This window comes from Anguilla anguilla, chromosome 7, assembly GCF_013347855.1.
Source record: "Anguilla anguilla isolate fAngAng1 chromosome 7, fAngAng1.pri, whole genome shotgun sequence".
Lineage (NCBI taxonomy): Eukaryota > Metazoa > Chordata > Actinopteri > Anguilliformes > Anguillidae > Anguilla > Anguilla anguilla.
Window position 1 is genome coordinate 6,128,638 of NC_049207.1, and position 17,702 is coordinate 6,146,339.

Consider the following 17,702-nt stretch of genomic DNA (forward strand, 5'->3'; position numbering starts at 1 on the left):
TGGTGCTAGTCTCATAGAGGCAGAACACCTAAGACAGGTTTACTGCAGCGAAAACCAGCACAGGCACAAGGCTCTTACACATGGCACAAAGCACTCAAAGCTAAGTGTGAGAGAATTACCAGCGTAAAACCATGCCACAGATTCTACAAAGGGGCAAATTCACAGAATGCGGACTTCCTGTGTGTCCTTACCAAATTGTGAATTAAACTTGTGCAGTCATATCCGTTCATGGATTGAAACAGAACAGACGCTGGTGTGTTGACTGTCCTGTATGCAAATGTACTCACAGCTGTACACAAATGTAATAATGCGCAACGACACTGCAGGTATGTCTGTAACTCATGTCTGCAGTGCATGTAATAAAATATGCTTTCCCCTACCCCAGCTGAATCTAAATCAAATTCTAGCCCCTACGGTTTGTTCAATGATATGAGCTCCACAGTACATCATTATTTACATCAGTCAACGGGCTCAGTTTCAATGTGCTGTAATTACTTAGTAATTACTTTGCAGTTGCGCAGTTACAAATGCCTGTGATTTCAGCTTTGCTTCTGGCATTCAGAAAGGCTGTCGCAAAGGGGCCGGATGTTTATCTGAGTCCCTGGTCTTCCGGGAGGATAAATAAAGGCATACTCGTACCTTCTCCTCTCTAGGACGAGAGCTCCGACCACCAACACCAAATCAGGGCCACTATTACAATCATTCCTATGAAGGGGATGGAGAGAACAGGGGGCTCAGACGGGGGGGTGGAGCTCTGAGGAGAAACAAGGGATTGTGGGGGATGGAGGAGGAAGGAGGAGGAAGGAGGAAGGAAGAGGAAGGAGGAGGAGGAGGAGGTGAGAAAATAAAAAAAATAAAAAGGCAAGAGAGTAAAAGACAAAAAAAGAAACAATTACATATGGAATGGTAGATATATATAGATAGAGTAATAGATAAATAAAACATGATCAGGTAGGCATAGGCAAATAAATGTATGCAAACAATAGATAAATGAATGATTAGATAGATAGATAGATAGATAGATAGATAGATAGATAGATAGATAGATAGATAGATAGATAGATAGATAGATAGATAGATAGATAGATAGATAGATAGATAGATAGATAGATAGATAGATAGATAGATAGATAGATAGATAATCATAAAAATACCAGATTGTTTGAGTTTTCACAGAGAGTGAATGACAAGGTCAGTGTTGGGTATAAATATGTACATGCATAAACACAAAAGCGTATATCCAAGAATACATGAAGGGGTGCAACAGAATAATGAAACGAGAGACAATGTAGGGAGGGGAAACAGAAAAGAGACTGTGATTAGGACAGCTCCAAAGATTGATAATGACAAGATGGGAACCTGTGCTGTTTAAACTTTACTTCCTACTTCGGCCCTCTGCTTGCTGGAGTTCCATCATGAAATGAGCTACTTGTGTCAGCACGGTAGCACAGTTCTTGCGGTTCCTTCACAAAGCATCTACCATAAGAAAGTTCAAGGTTTTTCACTTCATAGAGAGGACTGAAGCAACAGCCAAGGTTTCCATCTTGCCATTATAAAATCTCTGTCCGCACCAACCAGGGTTCCCCTCCCAGCTGAAGCTTCTATTTGCTGGTAAAGTGTGATGTCAGGTTCCCTAGCAACAGCACTTTTGGATCCAATCCAAAATTCAAATTGGACACAAAAGCTCAGATTAAGTTTTCATGTACAATTATCTCAGGTACCCGTTTCAGTACATTGCTGAAACCACAATAACAAGGCCTGAACTACAGAAAAGCTCAGACTGCCTCATTAGCTACTTTTATGCCTAATATTTAAATTTCACTTCACTCTTAGTTCACATATTAAATTCACTGACACATCATTTTCAAGACAAAAATACAGCAAATTTGAAGAAAAAGCATGTTTGTGTTATAAGTGGTACATACTCAATAAATTCATAAACATTCAAATAATTGCTGCTTTTCAGAAGTACATTTTTATTCCTCTTTTCATGATTTAAAGTGTATTGACAACTTTGTAGCTAAATATTGAACAGTCATTTCAATGTTCTGCACCTCAGAACATTGAAGTTTGTTAAGTATGTTTGGTCATTTGCTTGGATCCCAAGTTGTAACTGTCATGCCTGTTGCTAGGATACTGACAAAAGCACTTACTAGCACATTAGCTATTAGCACATTATCATCTCAGCCAGGAGAAAACCTGGGAGAAGTGGTCTGTAGAGTGGTGTGGGGGGGGGAGGGGCTAATCACAGGTTAATCTACAGCTACGAGGGGCAGATGAGTGATGTCATACAGGTGTGACCAGGTGTGTCACATTCACAGCCACATTCTACGAGATTGTGCCTGGCCCTTATTCAATGTTCTCTTGATATTACATAATTCCACCGCTAGAATCCTCCGTTGGTTACTTCAACTCTAACAGAGTGGGACCAAATGTTATGTTCGATTTGAAGTAACACTGTTAGAGTTTAATTAACACTGGCTTTTTTTGACTGTGTATGCTCAGTTAACCTATTATTTTTCCATAGGTATTTTTAAATGTTATTGTTCCATTATTGGAATCCATAAGATTAGAAACCATTCTTTGCAGCTAAATCCCTGTAGTGTCACACAATACAGACACTGAGAATTAAATTAACGTCAACTGCTCAGAGGGTAGATAATGTTTCTGCTATGAAGTACTCAGAACTGCTCTTGATTTAGTGCTTAGATTCCAGACCATTCCAGATCTTTCTTGTTGCTAATGTTGCAACTATTGGAAGCACCTAATGCGGATAAAGTACCATGCAAAATTCAAGAATGTCTAAATTTATTTAGTGTTTATTATATATTTATTCTAAAGTTAATATCTATTTTAGTACCTCTGGGGAAACTGACAATAAAACAAGGAATGCAAATTCAGCTGCACCTTCACAAAGCTTTATGGCTTATTCAGTCTTATTTTGTCTTAGGCAGATCTTCCAGATGAAGGAGAGGGGCATATTTAAATTCCAGCGCTATGCTTTTATGCTGCAGTCGTTTATGAGAGGGACGCTTTGTTGTGAACAGATAAGACGGTGACAGGACAGCGGTCTGGGGGGCTATGTGGACAGAGACAGCTGGGCATGACGCGGACGTGCTGCTCGAGACAAACGCGAAGGACTGAGGGAGAGGCCGAGCCCCAGAGAGAGGGCGCAGGCAACGTACGTTAGTGAGAGGGCGTTAGCAACAGGACGTTAGCGAGAGGGCGTTAGCAACAGGGCGTTAGCGACAAGACGTTAGCGCTGCTGCTGTGGTCACAGATTCAGCAGAGATGGTGTGACATCACAAGATGCAACAGTGAAATCATGACTGTCATCATTATTGAGATTCATTAAAAAGCAGCACACATTGCACAAGATACAAAGGGAAAAAAACTGTAAGATAAAACTTTGTTAAACCTTTCAATTTCTTTCAACAACAATCACACCCATGCTATGGCAACTGTGGCCAGTATTACACATACATTGGCAAGTGCCCAGAACTTTAAAAGAGGTCAGAAGATGAACTCCCAACCACTTCTTTGCTGCAACCAATAGAAACCCATTTTACTTTTACTAGCATAGGTTGAGAGAAGTGGACGCTTTAAATCCCGTCAGTGAACCAAAGAAGTGGCATCAGACGCTAACAGTGGAATGCTCAGCGGTTATTACGAGAGTCTGTCTGATCTGTGACCTCTGACCCCCGTGACGCCTCACCTGCGCCTTCCTCCCCATCAGTCTGCCCAGCTCCTCGCGGTAGCGCTGCAGCTCGCTCTCCAGCTCCGCCCTCTCCCGCTGACTGCAGTCATACAGGCCCTGCAGCTCCTGAAGCTCCGCCTTCAACCCGTCACACTGAGAGAGAGAGAGAGAGAGAGAGAGACACAGAGAGAGAGTAAGAGAGAGAGAGTGACAGTGTGAGAGAGACAGAGAGAGAGAAGCAAATGGTCAGGGAGACAAAAATGAGAGGGAGAAGAAAAAGCAGAGCGAGAGGTAAAGAGAGGGGAAACCAAGAGAGTAGTCAGAAAAATAAGAAAAGAGAGAATGAAGATGGTTCTGTTCATGACAATATACAATGTCACATTGTCCAAGTTCAATTTTATTCAATCAAGAATGACACAAGGTTTATGATTATAATATTTATGCAGACAGCCTCTTTGTAAACTGAATAGCTTGGTTGCTGTCAACAACTAGTCACAGTGGCCTTAAAACAGAATCAGTCTTTATCTCAAAACCATTCACTTAATAATGTTTCATCCAAATTTTGTATCTTACTCAGTTATCCTGTATACACAGACAAACACACAGGGCCAACCACGTAAGTTCCATGACACCAATTACTGGTAGGAGCAATTTTCAGCTCTAAGTGAAGGCGATTCCCAAACTGTGGGTCAGGGCCCACTGGTGGGTTATGGGTAGGCTTGAGGAGGACCCACTGGTGGGTTATGGGTAGGCATGAGGAGGACCCAGTGGTGGGTTATGGGTAGGCTTGAGGAGGGTTCACAAGATTCACCTGGAAGATGTTTGTCTTAATGCACGTTCGTCAACATTCACACTCATCACCACACTCTGCAGCTGCTACGTGCACTCCACCAAATACAGTCTACATGCACATGTGCTGACATAGATTGAAAACATTCTTATTCCAAAATTTGAACATAAGTTCATCCACATTTTATGAAGGGGAATCAATTAACTCAGTAAGAGGGGTTGAGAATCTCTGGTCTACTTCAGCCCTTTCCAAATTAATCAGATGCAAAGCTATACACATACTCATAACTCATGAGTCATTCAGAATCCATCCATCCATCCATCCAACCATCATCTATACCCTTATAGCTCATAGCTTATCCTGGGCAGGGTCGAGGGGGGGTGCTGGAGACTATCCCAGCATGCATTGGCCGAGAGGCAGGGCTAGGCTACCCACCGCACCACCGTGCCTTCCCAAGTCTTTCATAATATATTTTTAAAAAATTGTCCGCCAGGTAAAAAGGCACTTACCTCCCTCTGCACCTGTGCGGCCCTCTCCTCGGCCAGCTTCAGCTGGTCCCGGAGGGAGAAGATCTCGGCGAAGCCCCCGTTCCAGCTCGTGGGCGTCACGGGCTTCCCGTCGAAGGAGATGTTCTTCTGGATGGACGCGTCCACCAGCCGGCAGTTGGCTTTGGGCTGGGTCATGCTCATGTAGCTGCCGGTCAGCTCGTCGTCGGACCCGCCCCCCACGTCCCTCTTCCCGGTCGCCTGCGTCGCCCCCGCCTCCGACTCGTCCTCCTCCTTCAGGGCCAGGTACACGTCGTTGGAGCTGTTCCAGAGCGGGGAAGCGGACATCTTACATCAGGGCACAGCGTATCGATAGTAAAACAACATCAGCAACACCAACATCACCAACACCAACAACACCACCAACACCAACACCAACACCAACACCAACAACAACAGAGCAAGCCAACCAACAGTGTATTAAAAAAGTTAGGTGTTCCCATGTTTTTCAGAGTTAAAGATGATAAATAGGAGCTTTATGTACCACAGTGCAGGATGCCTATTCTATCGATACACAGAAAGACTGTGAATGGTCAAGTGATGTGTGAATGCGAAAAATATACCTCCCTCTGGAATTTTCCATAATGGCTGGAATTTAGGAAAACGTGCGACCGGACATGACCAATAAACAGACTGCTGTAGCAGCTTGGCACGCGCTGAACGCCGGACGCTTTGAATGCCGGACGGCTTTTGACGGACACGCTGAAGACGGAGACGGCACAGCGCGGCCCCTCACCCTTTCCTGTGCAGCTGCAGCAGCTGCAGCCTCTCCGACAGCTGCCTGTTATCGTCCTTCAGGGCCTGGCACTCGTCCTTCAGAGTGCGACACTCCTCCTTCAGCTGGCCCACGTCACCTGTGGCGAGGGGGCGGGCGCAGGGACGAACCAAAATCACAGGAACAGAGAAACACAGAGAACATATGAGCGCGAGGAGAGACATGAACCGACCGACAGCGATCATTACCAAAACTATCATTACAGTAAATTACAGGCATTTAGCAGATGCTCTTATCCAGGGCGACTTACACTTACCACCTTCTGGTCCAAGACATGGAAGTTGTTAGTGCTGAGGCAGATCCTGTTTAGAATTCTATATAAAATCAGGTGCCTGTGTATTCTCTAGTTCTGTGCTTAGTCTGGACACCATTTTGAGACGAGCAGTATAGTCACAGATTTACTAGAAGTACACATCCTGTGCTGTGGCAGTGCTGGCTGTGTGGTTTCAAAGAAAGGTTATGTAGAACAATAGCTTAATGAATACGCATGCAGATCAACACGTGCCTCGTATAGAGGTTAGGGCTGTGAATGGGCAGTGTGTGTCTGTTTCTCATGGGCAGGTTTTCACTCATCAATATCATTGAAAGAACAGACTGTAAACACAGCGAGTTGTACCGTATATTTAAATTGGATGATTCATATGCTAATGAACCTTTGGATGCCCCTTCATATTTTGACTAATGCAGTGAAGATTACTCTATAATTACCTAAGGCCTACAGAGCTCTTTGTATTTAGTTTTTTTTTTTTACACACATATTAATTTATTGTATGTCTGCTTTGCAGGTGGTAAGAAGAGTCACCTCACTGGGCATCAATAAAGTCATGATTCTATTCAATTGTAACCATAGTTACAGGGCTCAACACCAGCAGAAACACCCCGGGATTTCAGGGTGGTTTGCATCTGCACGCATTGATGAGCACTAAATGAGCAACTGTTGACACTGGGTAGTTGATGTTCAGCGAGAGTGAGCGAGACGGAGAGAGAGAGGGGGGGTAGAGACAGAGACAGAGAGAGTGAGGGAGGAGAGAGGGGGGTAGAGATAGAGATAGAGAAAGAGAGAGAGACAGAGAGAGAGAAAGAAGGCACATTGTGGATACATGGAGGCATAAGGCTGCATTTCTTGAGACATGGGGGACACAAGAGAGAAAGCAACAGGTATAAACATTAAACACATTAAATCATGCCGAGAATGATTTGTGTCACAGACGTTTAGCTCAGTCAATGTTTTTGGCCCTGGCTGTTGGTATCTTTCTGTGAAGTGCAGACCTCGGGAAGAGAAACTGTGCCCAGGAGATAGAGGGAGAGTGAAAGTGACTCCTTCCAGAGAAAGCAAGCAAGGGACCATCAGACGACAAACAAAGGAAGGAAACAACGCTGCACAGACCAGCGAATGGAGAACAGAAAAAAGGCCTTTGTCAGTCCCGAGACTGGGTGATGCTGATCATATGCTGTTCTGCTTTGTTTGGGGAGAAGGAGCGTGTGTCCACGCTCGGTCCGCTCCCCTGTTGAAGCGAGCGTGTAATGCGATTACCTGCTTCCTCCTCCCCGGCTGCTACGAGCTCAGCGGCAGGTCCTCGTGCTTCCCCCTGAGCCCGCACATGACTCTCATCAAAGGCCTTAACTGAAGTGTTAGGAACTCAAGACACCAGATGAATGTCAAATATGGGTTTTGCTTTGTGACACGTAGATCTCTCTCTCTCTCTCTCTGTCTCTCTCTCTCTCTCTCTATTTCTCTCTCTCTCTCTCTCTCGCTCCCTCTGTCTCTCTCTTTTTGCGACTTGAGACAGTTAAGCAGTCTGGCTGGAAAAGTCCAATCTGGCAACCTTGCTGGCTTAGCATAATATCCTCAACTCTTGGCCTTTTTTGGCGAGTTTTCTACCGCTAACAACCACATTTTGACAGCTGGAATCATTATTTCAGCTGCAATAATTAGGTAAAATAATAAAATCAAGTTCACTACGAATTCGATTACGTAATGCTTGTAAAATTAAGCACTGGAATATGTGATTGCTTACTGCGGTTTTTCCACTGTGGGTTTATTCTTATTGCCGCTGTAGAGGAAACTCCCAAGGACTGAGGGAGAATTTTATTGATGTTAATTCAAGAACCATAATGGAAGGACGGATTTGGTGGAGAGTGATTTCAAGTTGGGTAATGCAGTGTGATTCGCCAAGAGCTATATATACAGTACAAGTACTGCAGCGTGATTGGTAGAGAGTCAAATACAGGAAAGGAGTAGCTACAGTGTGATTTACAGAGAGTGATATAGTGGGGAAGTGGGCTGTGATTGGTTGACAGCAAGAAAGAGCTTCACAGTGAAATATACAGTTGTGCTGATGGAGAGTAAAGTACAGTAGTGTAGTGGAAAGCGGTTGGTTGTGAGGGATATATAGACAGGACAGAAGTTAATGTTCTTAAGGGCTGAGAGCCTGTGGTCACTGTGGTTGTTTCTGTAGGAAAACCCTGAAAAGTGGCAAACTCCCAGTGCAGTAGAGGTACGGGGCATGTCGGCCCCAGCCGAGGCGTGACTTGGCGGGATGGCGTTAGCGGCCTCCCCGTTGGCGATGCAGGGGATTGTGGGGGACACTCACCCTCGCGCCGCTCCTCCTGCCGCCGCTGGCTCTTCATGGCGAGCTCGGCGCGCAGCGTGGTGATCTCCAGCTCGTACTCCTGCGTGGCGGCGTGCAGGCGCTGCAGCTCGGCCCGCAGGCGGCACAGCTCCTCCTGCAGGCTGGCGATGTCGTTCTCCCGCTCCGCCGCCGCCTCCTCCGCCGCCTGCTGCAGCTCCAGCACCTCCTCCTGCGCCGCCCGCAGCTCCTCCTGCGCCTCCGCCAGCTCGCTCTCCTTCTCCTCCTCCAGGCTGTCCATCTCCTCCTGCACCGAGCGCAGCTGGGCTGGGGGCGGGGTTAAGAGGCGGCTGTCATTCATTTTTTTTCACAGAGTAACCCAACTGACATTATGGAACCAACTGACATTATGGAACCAACTGACATTACGGAACCAACTGACATTATGGAACCAACTGACATTATGGAATCTGAGTCACTAAGTTACACTTAGTTTTAAGGAGTCAGTTGGGTTAGTTTTTTTCCCATGTTGGCTTAAGTATATTTTTTCAGTTTCTTTCCCTCTGGAAGGTTTGTGACAACCTGATAAAGTCTGATGTTGATATATAATCTAATGCTAAAAAACCCTATTAGTTTCAAGCCACACATTTCAAACCACATTCAATATCCCTTATCCTGAGTACAAATAGATAAAGATACCTATGGGCACACTGAATAGTATATATCAGGCTAGGACTCCTAGTCTACCAGGTCTTGCAACTGAACAGTTGTGAGGATAAAAAAGAAGACAGTTAGGCCGGTTCACTATAAGGCAAGGCTAAAATATAGTAGCCTCTGTAATGGCCGACTGTTTTTTAAGTTAAGTTAAGGCCTGTGTTTGTTGCTGGCAGCAGATAACACAGAAACGGCTACAGCACAGGTCAGAGATCACTGCGTCCATTTTTCCAGTTTGTTTAATTTGCTTCATAACTCTCGCTAATCAACGTAATTGCATGGGAAAGGGAGCCCTTACGGTGGCCAGCCAGGGGGGCATGCACCATTAAAGGCCTGCCAAGAACGGAGTGCCAAAAACCTGCCAGGGATTAGAGTTTGGGTGAGGGAGCAGGACACGGGTGCAGGGCCCAGGGCTGTACGGGGTGAAGTAGCAGCTTTAACCCCATCAGTAATGCCCTACAGACACACACAGCGGGCGCGTGGAAGTCTGGAGTGCCTGCCCTCACACACATCCACAGCTCCTCACAGGGTTTGTGCAGCAGTGTGAGAAACGCATACCGCGTGAGTGTATGGGTGTGTGTGTGTGTGTGTGTGTGTGCGTGCGTGTGAGAGTATGTGTGTGTGCGTGCGTTTACATGCAAAGGACTTCAGAAGACATTTTGTGGTTTCTTTCTGTTAAATAGGTCTTCTTAGAAGTAAGAAGTGAGGAGGAAAGAATCATGGAGGTCTAACAAATGCATATGATAGAAAATCAAAGGCCTTGGCATGAAAGGACTCAGGCATGCTTCTTTTGTTGTGGTGGAAGAAGGGAAACATGGGAGAATCCTGCATGCCATTTAGATCAGAGCACATCAACAAGCCAAACGGATTTCCCCTCCAAGATCTTTCTAGATTTGCGGAACTCTATTTCACTCAACAATTTAACACGGCCCAGCCAATTACGTTCCTGCTTTCTTATGTCATGCTGATCCCAGCTGCAGTCCTGGTGCTACACGGCCCAGCTTGTTCAGGACCATTCTCTGGGGCTGCTGTTAATTAGAGCATAGATGAGACCCCCCTGGTGGCCCTTGTCATGACCCCATATCAAAACCAGTCGCTTGATTAATTTCGCCCTCTTGGCAGACCCAGATTTCCTCAAAGAGCTATGTGGAGAGTGTCAGGGCTTGCGATGGATTGGCGACCTGTCCAGAGTGTATTCCTGCCTCCCACCCAGTGCATGCTGGGATAGGCACCCGCGGCAGTGGCTCTGATATTTAAGCTGTATCCTTTCAGTTGTATCCTGAGCTATGAACGCCTGGGATCCGTTCTGACGAGTGTGTGTGTGTGTGTGTGTGTGGTGAGCAGCACGGTTACCTTGCAGCCTCTGTATCTGCCGCACGAGAGTGTGTGTGTGTGTGTGTGTGCGTGTGTGCGTGGGTGTGGGTGTGTGCGCGTGTGTTGTGTGTGTGTGTGTGTGTGTGGGTGTGGGTGTGTGTGCGTGTGTTGTGTGTGTGTGTGTGTGTGTGTGTGCGTGTGTGCTGATTACCTTGCAGCCTCTGGATCTGCCACGTGTGTGTGAGTATGACTGTGTGTGAGTATGTGTGTGTGCGCGTGTGGGTGTGGGTGTGTGTGCGTGTGTGTGCGTGTGCGTGTGTGTGAGTGTGTGTGTGCGTGTGTGTGTGTGTGTGTGTGAGTGTGTGTGTGCGTGTGTGTGAGTATGTGTGTGAGTGTGTGTGTGCGTGTGTGTGTGTGTGTGTGCGTGTGTGTGTGTGTGTGTGTGTGTGTGTGTGAGTGTGTGTGTGTGTGCATGTGTGTGTGTGTGTGTGTGTGTGTGTGTGAGTATGTGTGTGAGTGTGTGTGTGCGTGTATGTGTGTGTGTGTGTGTGTGTGTGTGTGTGTGTGTGTGTGTGAGTGTGTGTGTGTGTGCATGTGTGTGTGTGTGTGTGTGTGTGTGTGTGAGTATGTGTGTGAGTGTGTGTGTGCGTGTGTGTGTGTGTGTGTGTGTGTGGTTACCTTGCAGCCTCTGGATCTGCCGTGTGAAAGCCTCCGCCTGGTGGGCGCTAGACAAACGCTCGTCCTCTAGAAGGCCTGCAGGCAGAGGGGGAATGAAGGGTGGCAGCGGTAAGAGCGGGGATCGCACCGCTTCACTCACGGGGATGGGGATGCACATGCATTTACAGTTGGGTCTTACAGTATGTTAAGCTACAGCAGTACTGTGAGGGAACACTAAAACAGATTCCTCGCAAGTTCTGTTGCTATGGCAGTTAGGTTTCTTTACTTGATTTGATCACTTTACGACATTTTCTTAAATACTATTTTTTTTAATTAGCGCCCCATTTGGAAATCCCATTGCATTTGTAGGCCCATCCATTTGCTTCAACGCGCTCTGTCAATGTAGATTAGAATGGCTGCCTTCCCTGGCTGGGATTTCCTTTCACTCTGCAGTCCACCAGCTGAGCCACACGCAGGACTACATTTCCCATAAGGCCATGTACAGAGAGAGACTGCAGCAGGGGAAAACCCTTCAGACCGACGCATTCCTGCTTCAGTTCCATAACGTCCCGCAGTTATCCAAACCACAGAGGACCTGGTACAATCAGGATTAGATTCCAGACCACAGGGCAGATCTCCAAATTAAGGACTTGGGCTCTACTTTCCCAGACTTTTTTTAATTTATTTTTTTAATCCAAGACAAAGTCAACTTGCAGCATGTGGGGTTGTTTTTTTGTTATTGTTTTTTTTTTATCCTGATCTGGATCCCTTCTCGGTAATCCCTCCTGACACAAAGGCATCTCAAACCGCACGTCCTCAAATGCTATCCTGCTGTAAGGCTGCCAAATGGTACAGTCCTACGTTTGAGTTTACATAAGGTCATCAGAGTAGTGTTCAGAGCAGCTGACTTTTACCATAAAGTAATATGTTCAAATTAATTTGCAAAAATGCAATTGGAAATAGTTATAGAATGTGCAAAAATGAAAACTTTTTGTGATCTAGTTCCCCTGTTATACAGGTTCCCAGACCAACAAAAGGTTATTATTGAGCATAACATAGACATATAATAAAGGGAAAGCGCAAACTGAACACAAGTTTCAGAAGGCATAGTGCGTGCCTGCCTGTCTTGCTCTACTGGGAAATGGAGTGTCTTGATGAGCCAGTGCTATGACAGGGTGAATGACTAAGACCTCAGCAGCAATGGCCGTGGAAGTAGCAGGGCAGCCCTAAGTGGAAACAGCTGTTTGTGGAGGAACCCTGACAGCTGAGCATGCTCAGTAAGAATCACCCAGGGGGCGACGTTACAGCGCGGTTTGGAAACACAAAAAGTTCCTTAAGAATGCAGCTGTCGGAGGTCACAGCTTAAATCGCATTACAGTACACCCAGTGGGTCCACAAGAAGCCACTGAGCGCGCTCAATACAGAGGCTTCCCGAGGCATCCATTCCCAGCAAAGTGATCAACTAAACAACAAAGGCGTGCCTTCAGCTCATTGTTAATATATTTATTATGTATTAATTTTGGTTAATGACTTAAAAATGGGCACATATGAAGGAATTTAGTGCACATATGAAGGAATTTAGTGCACATATGAAGAAATAAACATAGAAATCCCTGATACTGAGCGAAAGACAGCTCATGGGCTCCCTTAACTAAATGTGAGTTATCATTATGTACCATGGACATTGTTCTCATGTATTAAAATCCTGGACCCATATCCAGAAAATATGGAACAGGAATGATGGCAGAGGATCCATTTTTCCTTCTGGCTCAAAATGCATAAGGTTAAGAACAATGTATGAACATGGGAAACCTCGTTCTAGATCAACATTCCTATTATGGGATATTTAATGAATAAGGGCCCGGATCGGTAGAAGTAGGGCTCACCCTGCATCTCCAGGAAGCTCTCCTCGTGTTTTTGGGACACCTCCCTGGCCTCCTCCAGCTCGAGGAGCAGCTGCAGGACCTGGGCCCTGAGCTCCTCAAGCTCCTGCTCCTCCGACGTCAGCTCCTCGTTCCGCTCCTCCCCGTCCTCCGGCTTCTCCTCCTTCACGCCCTTCTCCTCCTCCCCATGATCCTTGTCCACATCGGTGCCCTCCGCCTCCTTCTCCTTCCTCCGCTTGTTCTCCTCCAGCACCTCCCTCTCCTTGACAGTTAGCTCATCTCCCATGACTGTTTTGTCAAATTTCAGGTCGCAGGTGTCGTCTGAGATGGGGGAGAGAGAGAGAGAGAGAGAGAGAGAGAGAGAGAAAAAGAGAGAGAGAGAGAGAAAAAGAGAGAGAGAGAGAGAGAGAGAGAGAGCAGGGAACACAGAAACTCAGTTTCAGCCATTTTCTTCTCTGTGTGGAACAAACTGTACCCTTCATTACTTTTCTGAACAACTGGATCAATGAATTCCTCGTATCACAGTACTGCCCACAGGGGAGACAACCCTGATCCTGGAGTGCCTGGGAAGTTCCTGGTTTTTGCTCCATCCAAACTTAAAACTACCCAATTGGATTAATTATGAGGCTTAAAGAACACCGGTGACCATGTGTCGCAGATGCGCAGCGTCTTACCAGGCACAGAATATTCCAGATTCAGGCTCTTAATAATCCATCAGACTCTTGGGATCAAGCTCGGATGGAACATATGTGTTAAAGTGCGCCCCCCTGTGGCAGTATAAGGAAAGCTATAAATAACAGTGACAGGAACCAGCATCTAGCTCTCTCTCTCTCTCTACCTTTCTACCTCTCTTCCCTTTTTAATGAACACGACATTTGCTCTACCATCATACATTCGTACTTTCAAATTATATTTTTTCTCTTTCATTACCAAATGTGGCTTTTCTTAGTCATTTTGTCAGTCAGTGAAAAAGAGGCTCTCCTCCAAGCCTTTCCTCTGGGCTGTGAACATGGCATTGGACTCAGGAGAGGGGACAGAAAGTACACTCCCCATATATTTACAGAAGCAGAGGAGCTTTTTTCATTCATATAAACAGATTAGTGTTTTCAAGGAGCCAATTTACATCGTATTTATCACAATAAAGCTAATTGTCTGTCAGCAATTCTTCAAAGGAGAATTAGCACACCCTGTACTGTCTGATAGTATTATAAAGTGTAGCTCCTGTTTGCTGGGGTCGGGGGGGGGGGGGGGGGGGGGTGATGGGAGTGGTCTACACCACCCATTATAATCAATCTCAACGGTTTCAAGTCTCCTGTCTTTATTGCCTGCCAGATGTACAGTAGCTCGACTAAAGTGTGTTGCCTTAGCGTTCAAAAGCAGTCCTTGTTATGAAAATGAAATGAACTGACATTATCTAATTAAAATCCAGTGCACACAGTTTGTCCTGTAATATATACTAATATATAAAGAGAGAAAGAAAGAGAGGGGGGAATGGGGAACAGAGTGAGGGGGGGGGATAGAGAGAGAGAGAGCTATTTTGATAAGAATGGAAGTTAAATTTGGAACGTGAGTCTAACCGCATTGGATTTGGGGGTCATGAGTAAACACAAGAGCCCTGCCTCTGAGTAAGTCCGTCTGGACTTGCAGATCACACCCCTTCGTCAGGCCAGACGACACGGGCCTCTGATCCTCTTAGAGCTCGTGCCCGTTAGCGATTCCAGGAGTCCCCGTGTGCCCCTGCGCGTGGAGCCCAGGTGTCAGAGATGAGCTCCCCGCGGGGAGGGAGATGAGGTCACTACAGCCCTCTTAGCCTCATCAGCAGCGGAGAATACGTCTGCACACGAGTGAGCTCACTGACATGAGACTAATGAGCGCGAACATTCTCTCACACACACACACACACACACACACATATACACACACACACACACACGCACACACACTCACACTCACACACACACACACACTCACACTCACACTCACACTCACACTCACACTCACACTCACACACACACCCGCCCACCCACCCACACACACATAAACACCCACCCGCCCACCCACCCACACACACACACACACACACAGAGTGTGCAGCTACATGCACTGGGAGGGGCTAGAAAGTCAAAAATCACACATACACATGCACACACACGCTCATACACACACACACATAAACACACACCTATACACACACACGCACACTCGCGTGCGCCTACACACACACTCATACACACACACACACGCGCACACACACATATATACACACACACTCACACACTCGTGTGCGCCTACACACACACACTCATACACACACACACACATATACACATGCACACGTACACTCGCGTGCACCTACACACTCATACACACACACATACACACACAAAAACATACACACAAACACACACACAAACACATGCATGCACGCACACACGCACACCTCTTTGTGTGGGTTTCCCTGTGGATTAGCACCAAAAGACATTTCGTTCTGAGGAAAGAGCAATGTGTCCCTAATCAGCCCAAGCTGACGATTAAAGCCTTTCACATGTTGATCAAATAGTCATGAGCTACCGAATCCCACAATCCTTCACTCCTTCCCAAACTTCTTCCCTTCATTGGAAGCAGCAGAGTGAGGCATGCCAGCACTTAAAAAACAAGCAGTCAATATATCTGAATTCACTCAGCAGGCTACCTGGCGGCAGTTTCCATTTAAAAAGGCCTCAACTGCACACAGCTCTGACAGATCTGAGATACGTCAATAATGGGTCCGTGCGGTGCATTACCGGAATGCCCCACTTGGCAGCCTAATGCGTTTCCAGGACAATGGATGTGGACGCTGCAGCCGTTAGATAACACATCCACATCTGCCCCTGTCACAAGCCCTCCACACCAGCAGCAACAGCTGCCCCTAGAATTCCGTTCATATAAATTATGATAAAAATCTATGTGGGTCCTTTTTTTTTTTTTGATACATTTCGAACAGACACATATTTCAGGAGAAAAAATATTTCCAGACCATTGCAAAGGTTCCACGTACCGTTTTACTTAAAACACGAGTGACGTGCATGAGCATCTTCACCTGTTATAACATCTCCTGATTTAATTTTAGATATGAAACAAAATTAATAGAAAATTATCTCCTTCACTTTGCCACTCTCGCTCTCTCTCTCACACACACACACACACTCCCTAGAGTAGCTTACACTAGATTTACTGTAAGACTAATCCACCCGAGCCCACAAGGGCTACAGCATAGGCAGGCTTTCGTTCAATCTAGCCATTTAGCCTCCTTATACGACCAGTAATTACCTTGCTCAAACCAATTTATCTTCCCTCTGCGTTTCAGTGGTCCACAACCTTGACAAACAGCCTTGATTTAACCACAAGCCCAGTCAGGTGTAAAGGGAATTCAGACAGACAGGGCCATAGATAATGAGGGGTGGCACTCGCGGCGGAGATCCAAAACAAACTTAGCGGACATTTTATCTCCTAATTTTAGTCAGGAACAGAAGCCTTGTTATCGGGTTGTCTGTAGGAGAGGTGTGACTCGCACACGATAAATAACACGAGAGAAAGAGCGAGAGCGAGAGCGAGGGAGACAGAGCGAAAGAGAGAGATCTTAGGGTATAAAACAAGGCGTTTTATTGATTCCCACACACGTGGGGGAGGATGAGAGAATTAAGGAGAAAAATGAAGACAGAGAGAGAGATATAAAGAGAACACGAGAGAAGGAGTGAAAAGTGCATCACTCCTGGGGGCAGAAACCGGCTGTTCTATGCGACGTTCTAGCAGGCGCTGGGGTGGGGGGGGGGGAGGTGTGTGTGTGTGGGGGGGGGGGGGGGCGCGGGGGTGGGAGAGAGGTGTGTGTGGGGGGGGGCGGGCGGGCGTGGGGGTGGGAGAGAGGTGTGTGTGTGTGGGGGGGGGGGCGCGGGGGTGGGAGAGAGGTGTGTGTGTGTGGGGGGGGGGGGCGGGGGCAGTGGCAGGTGTCTGTAGTACTCTGAGTGTCTTTATCCCTGTCACAGAGAAAAATGGGAGGGCTCACACACTAGTGACTCAGTGTGTGATTCTGTTACCACTGCGGGGGGAAAGAGACCAGCGTGCTTTTCTCAGATTAGCTTCAGGCAAATTGTGAATGTGATTTACTGAGCTCAGAGGCACCGGGGGCAGCGTAAAATGCAAACAGCTGAGACGATAGAGTTGAGCGAGAATAGATTGGCTGCAATCTGAGCTTGTTCTGAGATTCAGGTTTTAGGCTACATGTTGCTATATCATCAAAGTAGATCTGTTCTTAATCAAACTGGTAACTATTCCTCAAACTACGATGAAGAGCTGTTATTGGTTTTCCTCAATCGCAGCGGTTCCCAAACTCAGGCCTGGGACCCCCCCCCGACCCCCCCCCCCCCCCTTCCCCCTGTGTATGCCGTTTTTCATTCGATTCACAATTGCGATCCCAGAATTCTAACAAGCTGTAAATTTTCCTTAATTAGGTGTTTTTCACGTTATTATTGACCACATTAAGCCGCATTATGCCAGAAATAGCTATGCGTGCCACGAAGAACAAAAATTCCCACGTTCATATCGTGCCAATTGTATTATGTTAAAAATCACCCCACTGCTCTACTGCACAGGCAACACTGAGTGTAACACACAGGCTGTCACTTTGGCAGCAGGTGCAGAAGTTAACGCGCAGACTCAACGCAGGCAGGGAAACCGTCACTTAAACCTGGCAGCAATGCCGTAAGCTCGCTGTCTTTATT

General features: G+C 46.6%; 1 protein-coding gene across 5 annotated transcripts in view; it reads right to left on the reverse strand.

The window, feature by feature from the left end:
• LOC118231797 (coiled-coil domain-containing protein 136) overlaps positions 1-17,702 on the reverse strand; it is a 35,753-nt gene that overhangs the window by 6,917 nt on the left and 11,134 nt on the right. For 3 of the 5 annotated variants that reach the window (XM_035426050.1, XM_035426052.1, XM_035426053.1), the window contains exons 2-8: positions 12,949-13,266; positions 11,084-11,158; positions 8,402-8,704; positions 5,769-5,886; positions 4,997-5,294; positions 3,716-3,850; positions 640-754 (exon numbers count right to left, since the gene is read on the reverse strand). In XM_035426050.1, the coding sequence (XP_035281941.1) occupies positions 650-754; positions 3,716-3,850; positions 4,997-5,294; positions 5,769-5,886; positions 8,402-8,704; positions 11,084-11,158; positions 12,949-13,266 (1,352 nt within the window). In that variant the 3' untranslated portion in view covers positions 640-649. The remainder of the gene's footprint in view (positions 1-639; positions 755-3,715; positions 3,851-4,996; positions 5,295-5,768; positions 5,887-8,401; positions 8,705-11,083; positions 11,159-12,948; positions 13,267-17,702) is intronic. The other 2 variants (XR_004766150.1, XM_035426051.1) reach the window with 2 other exon arrangements.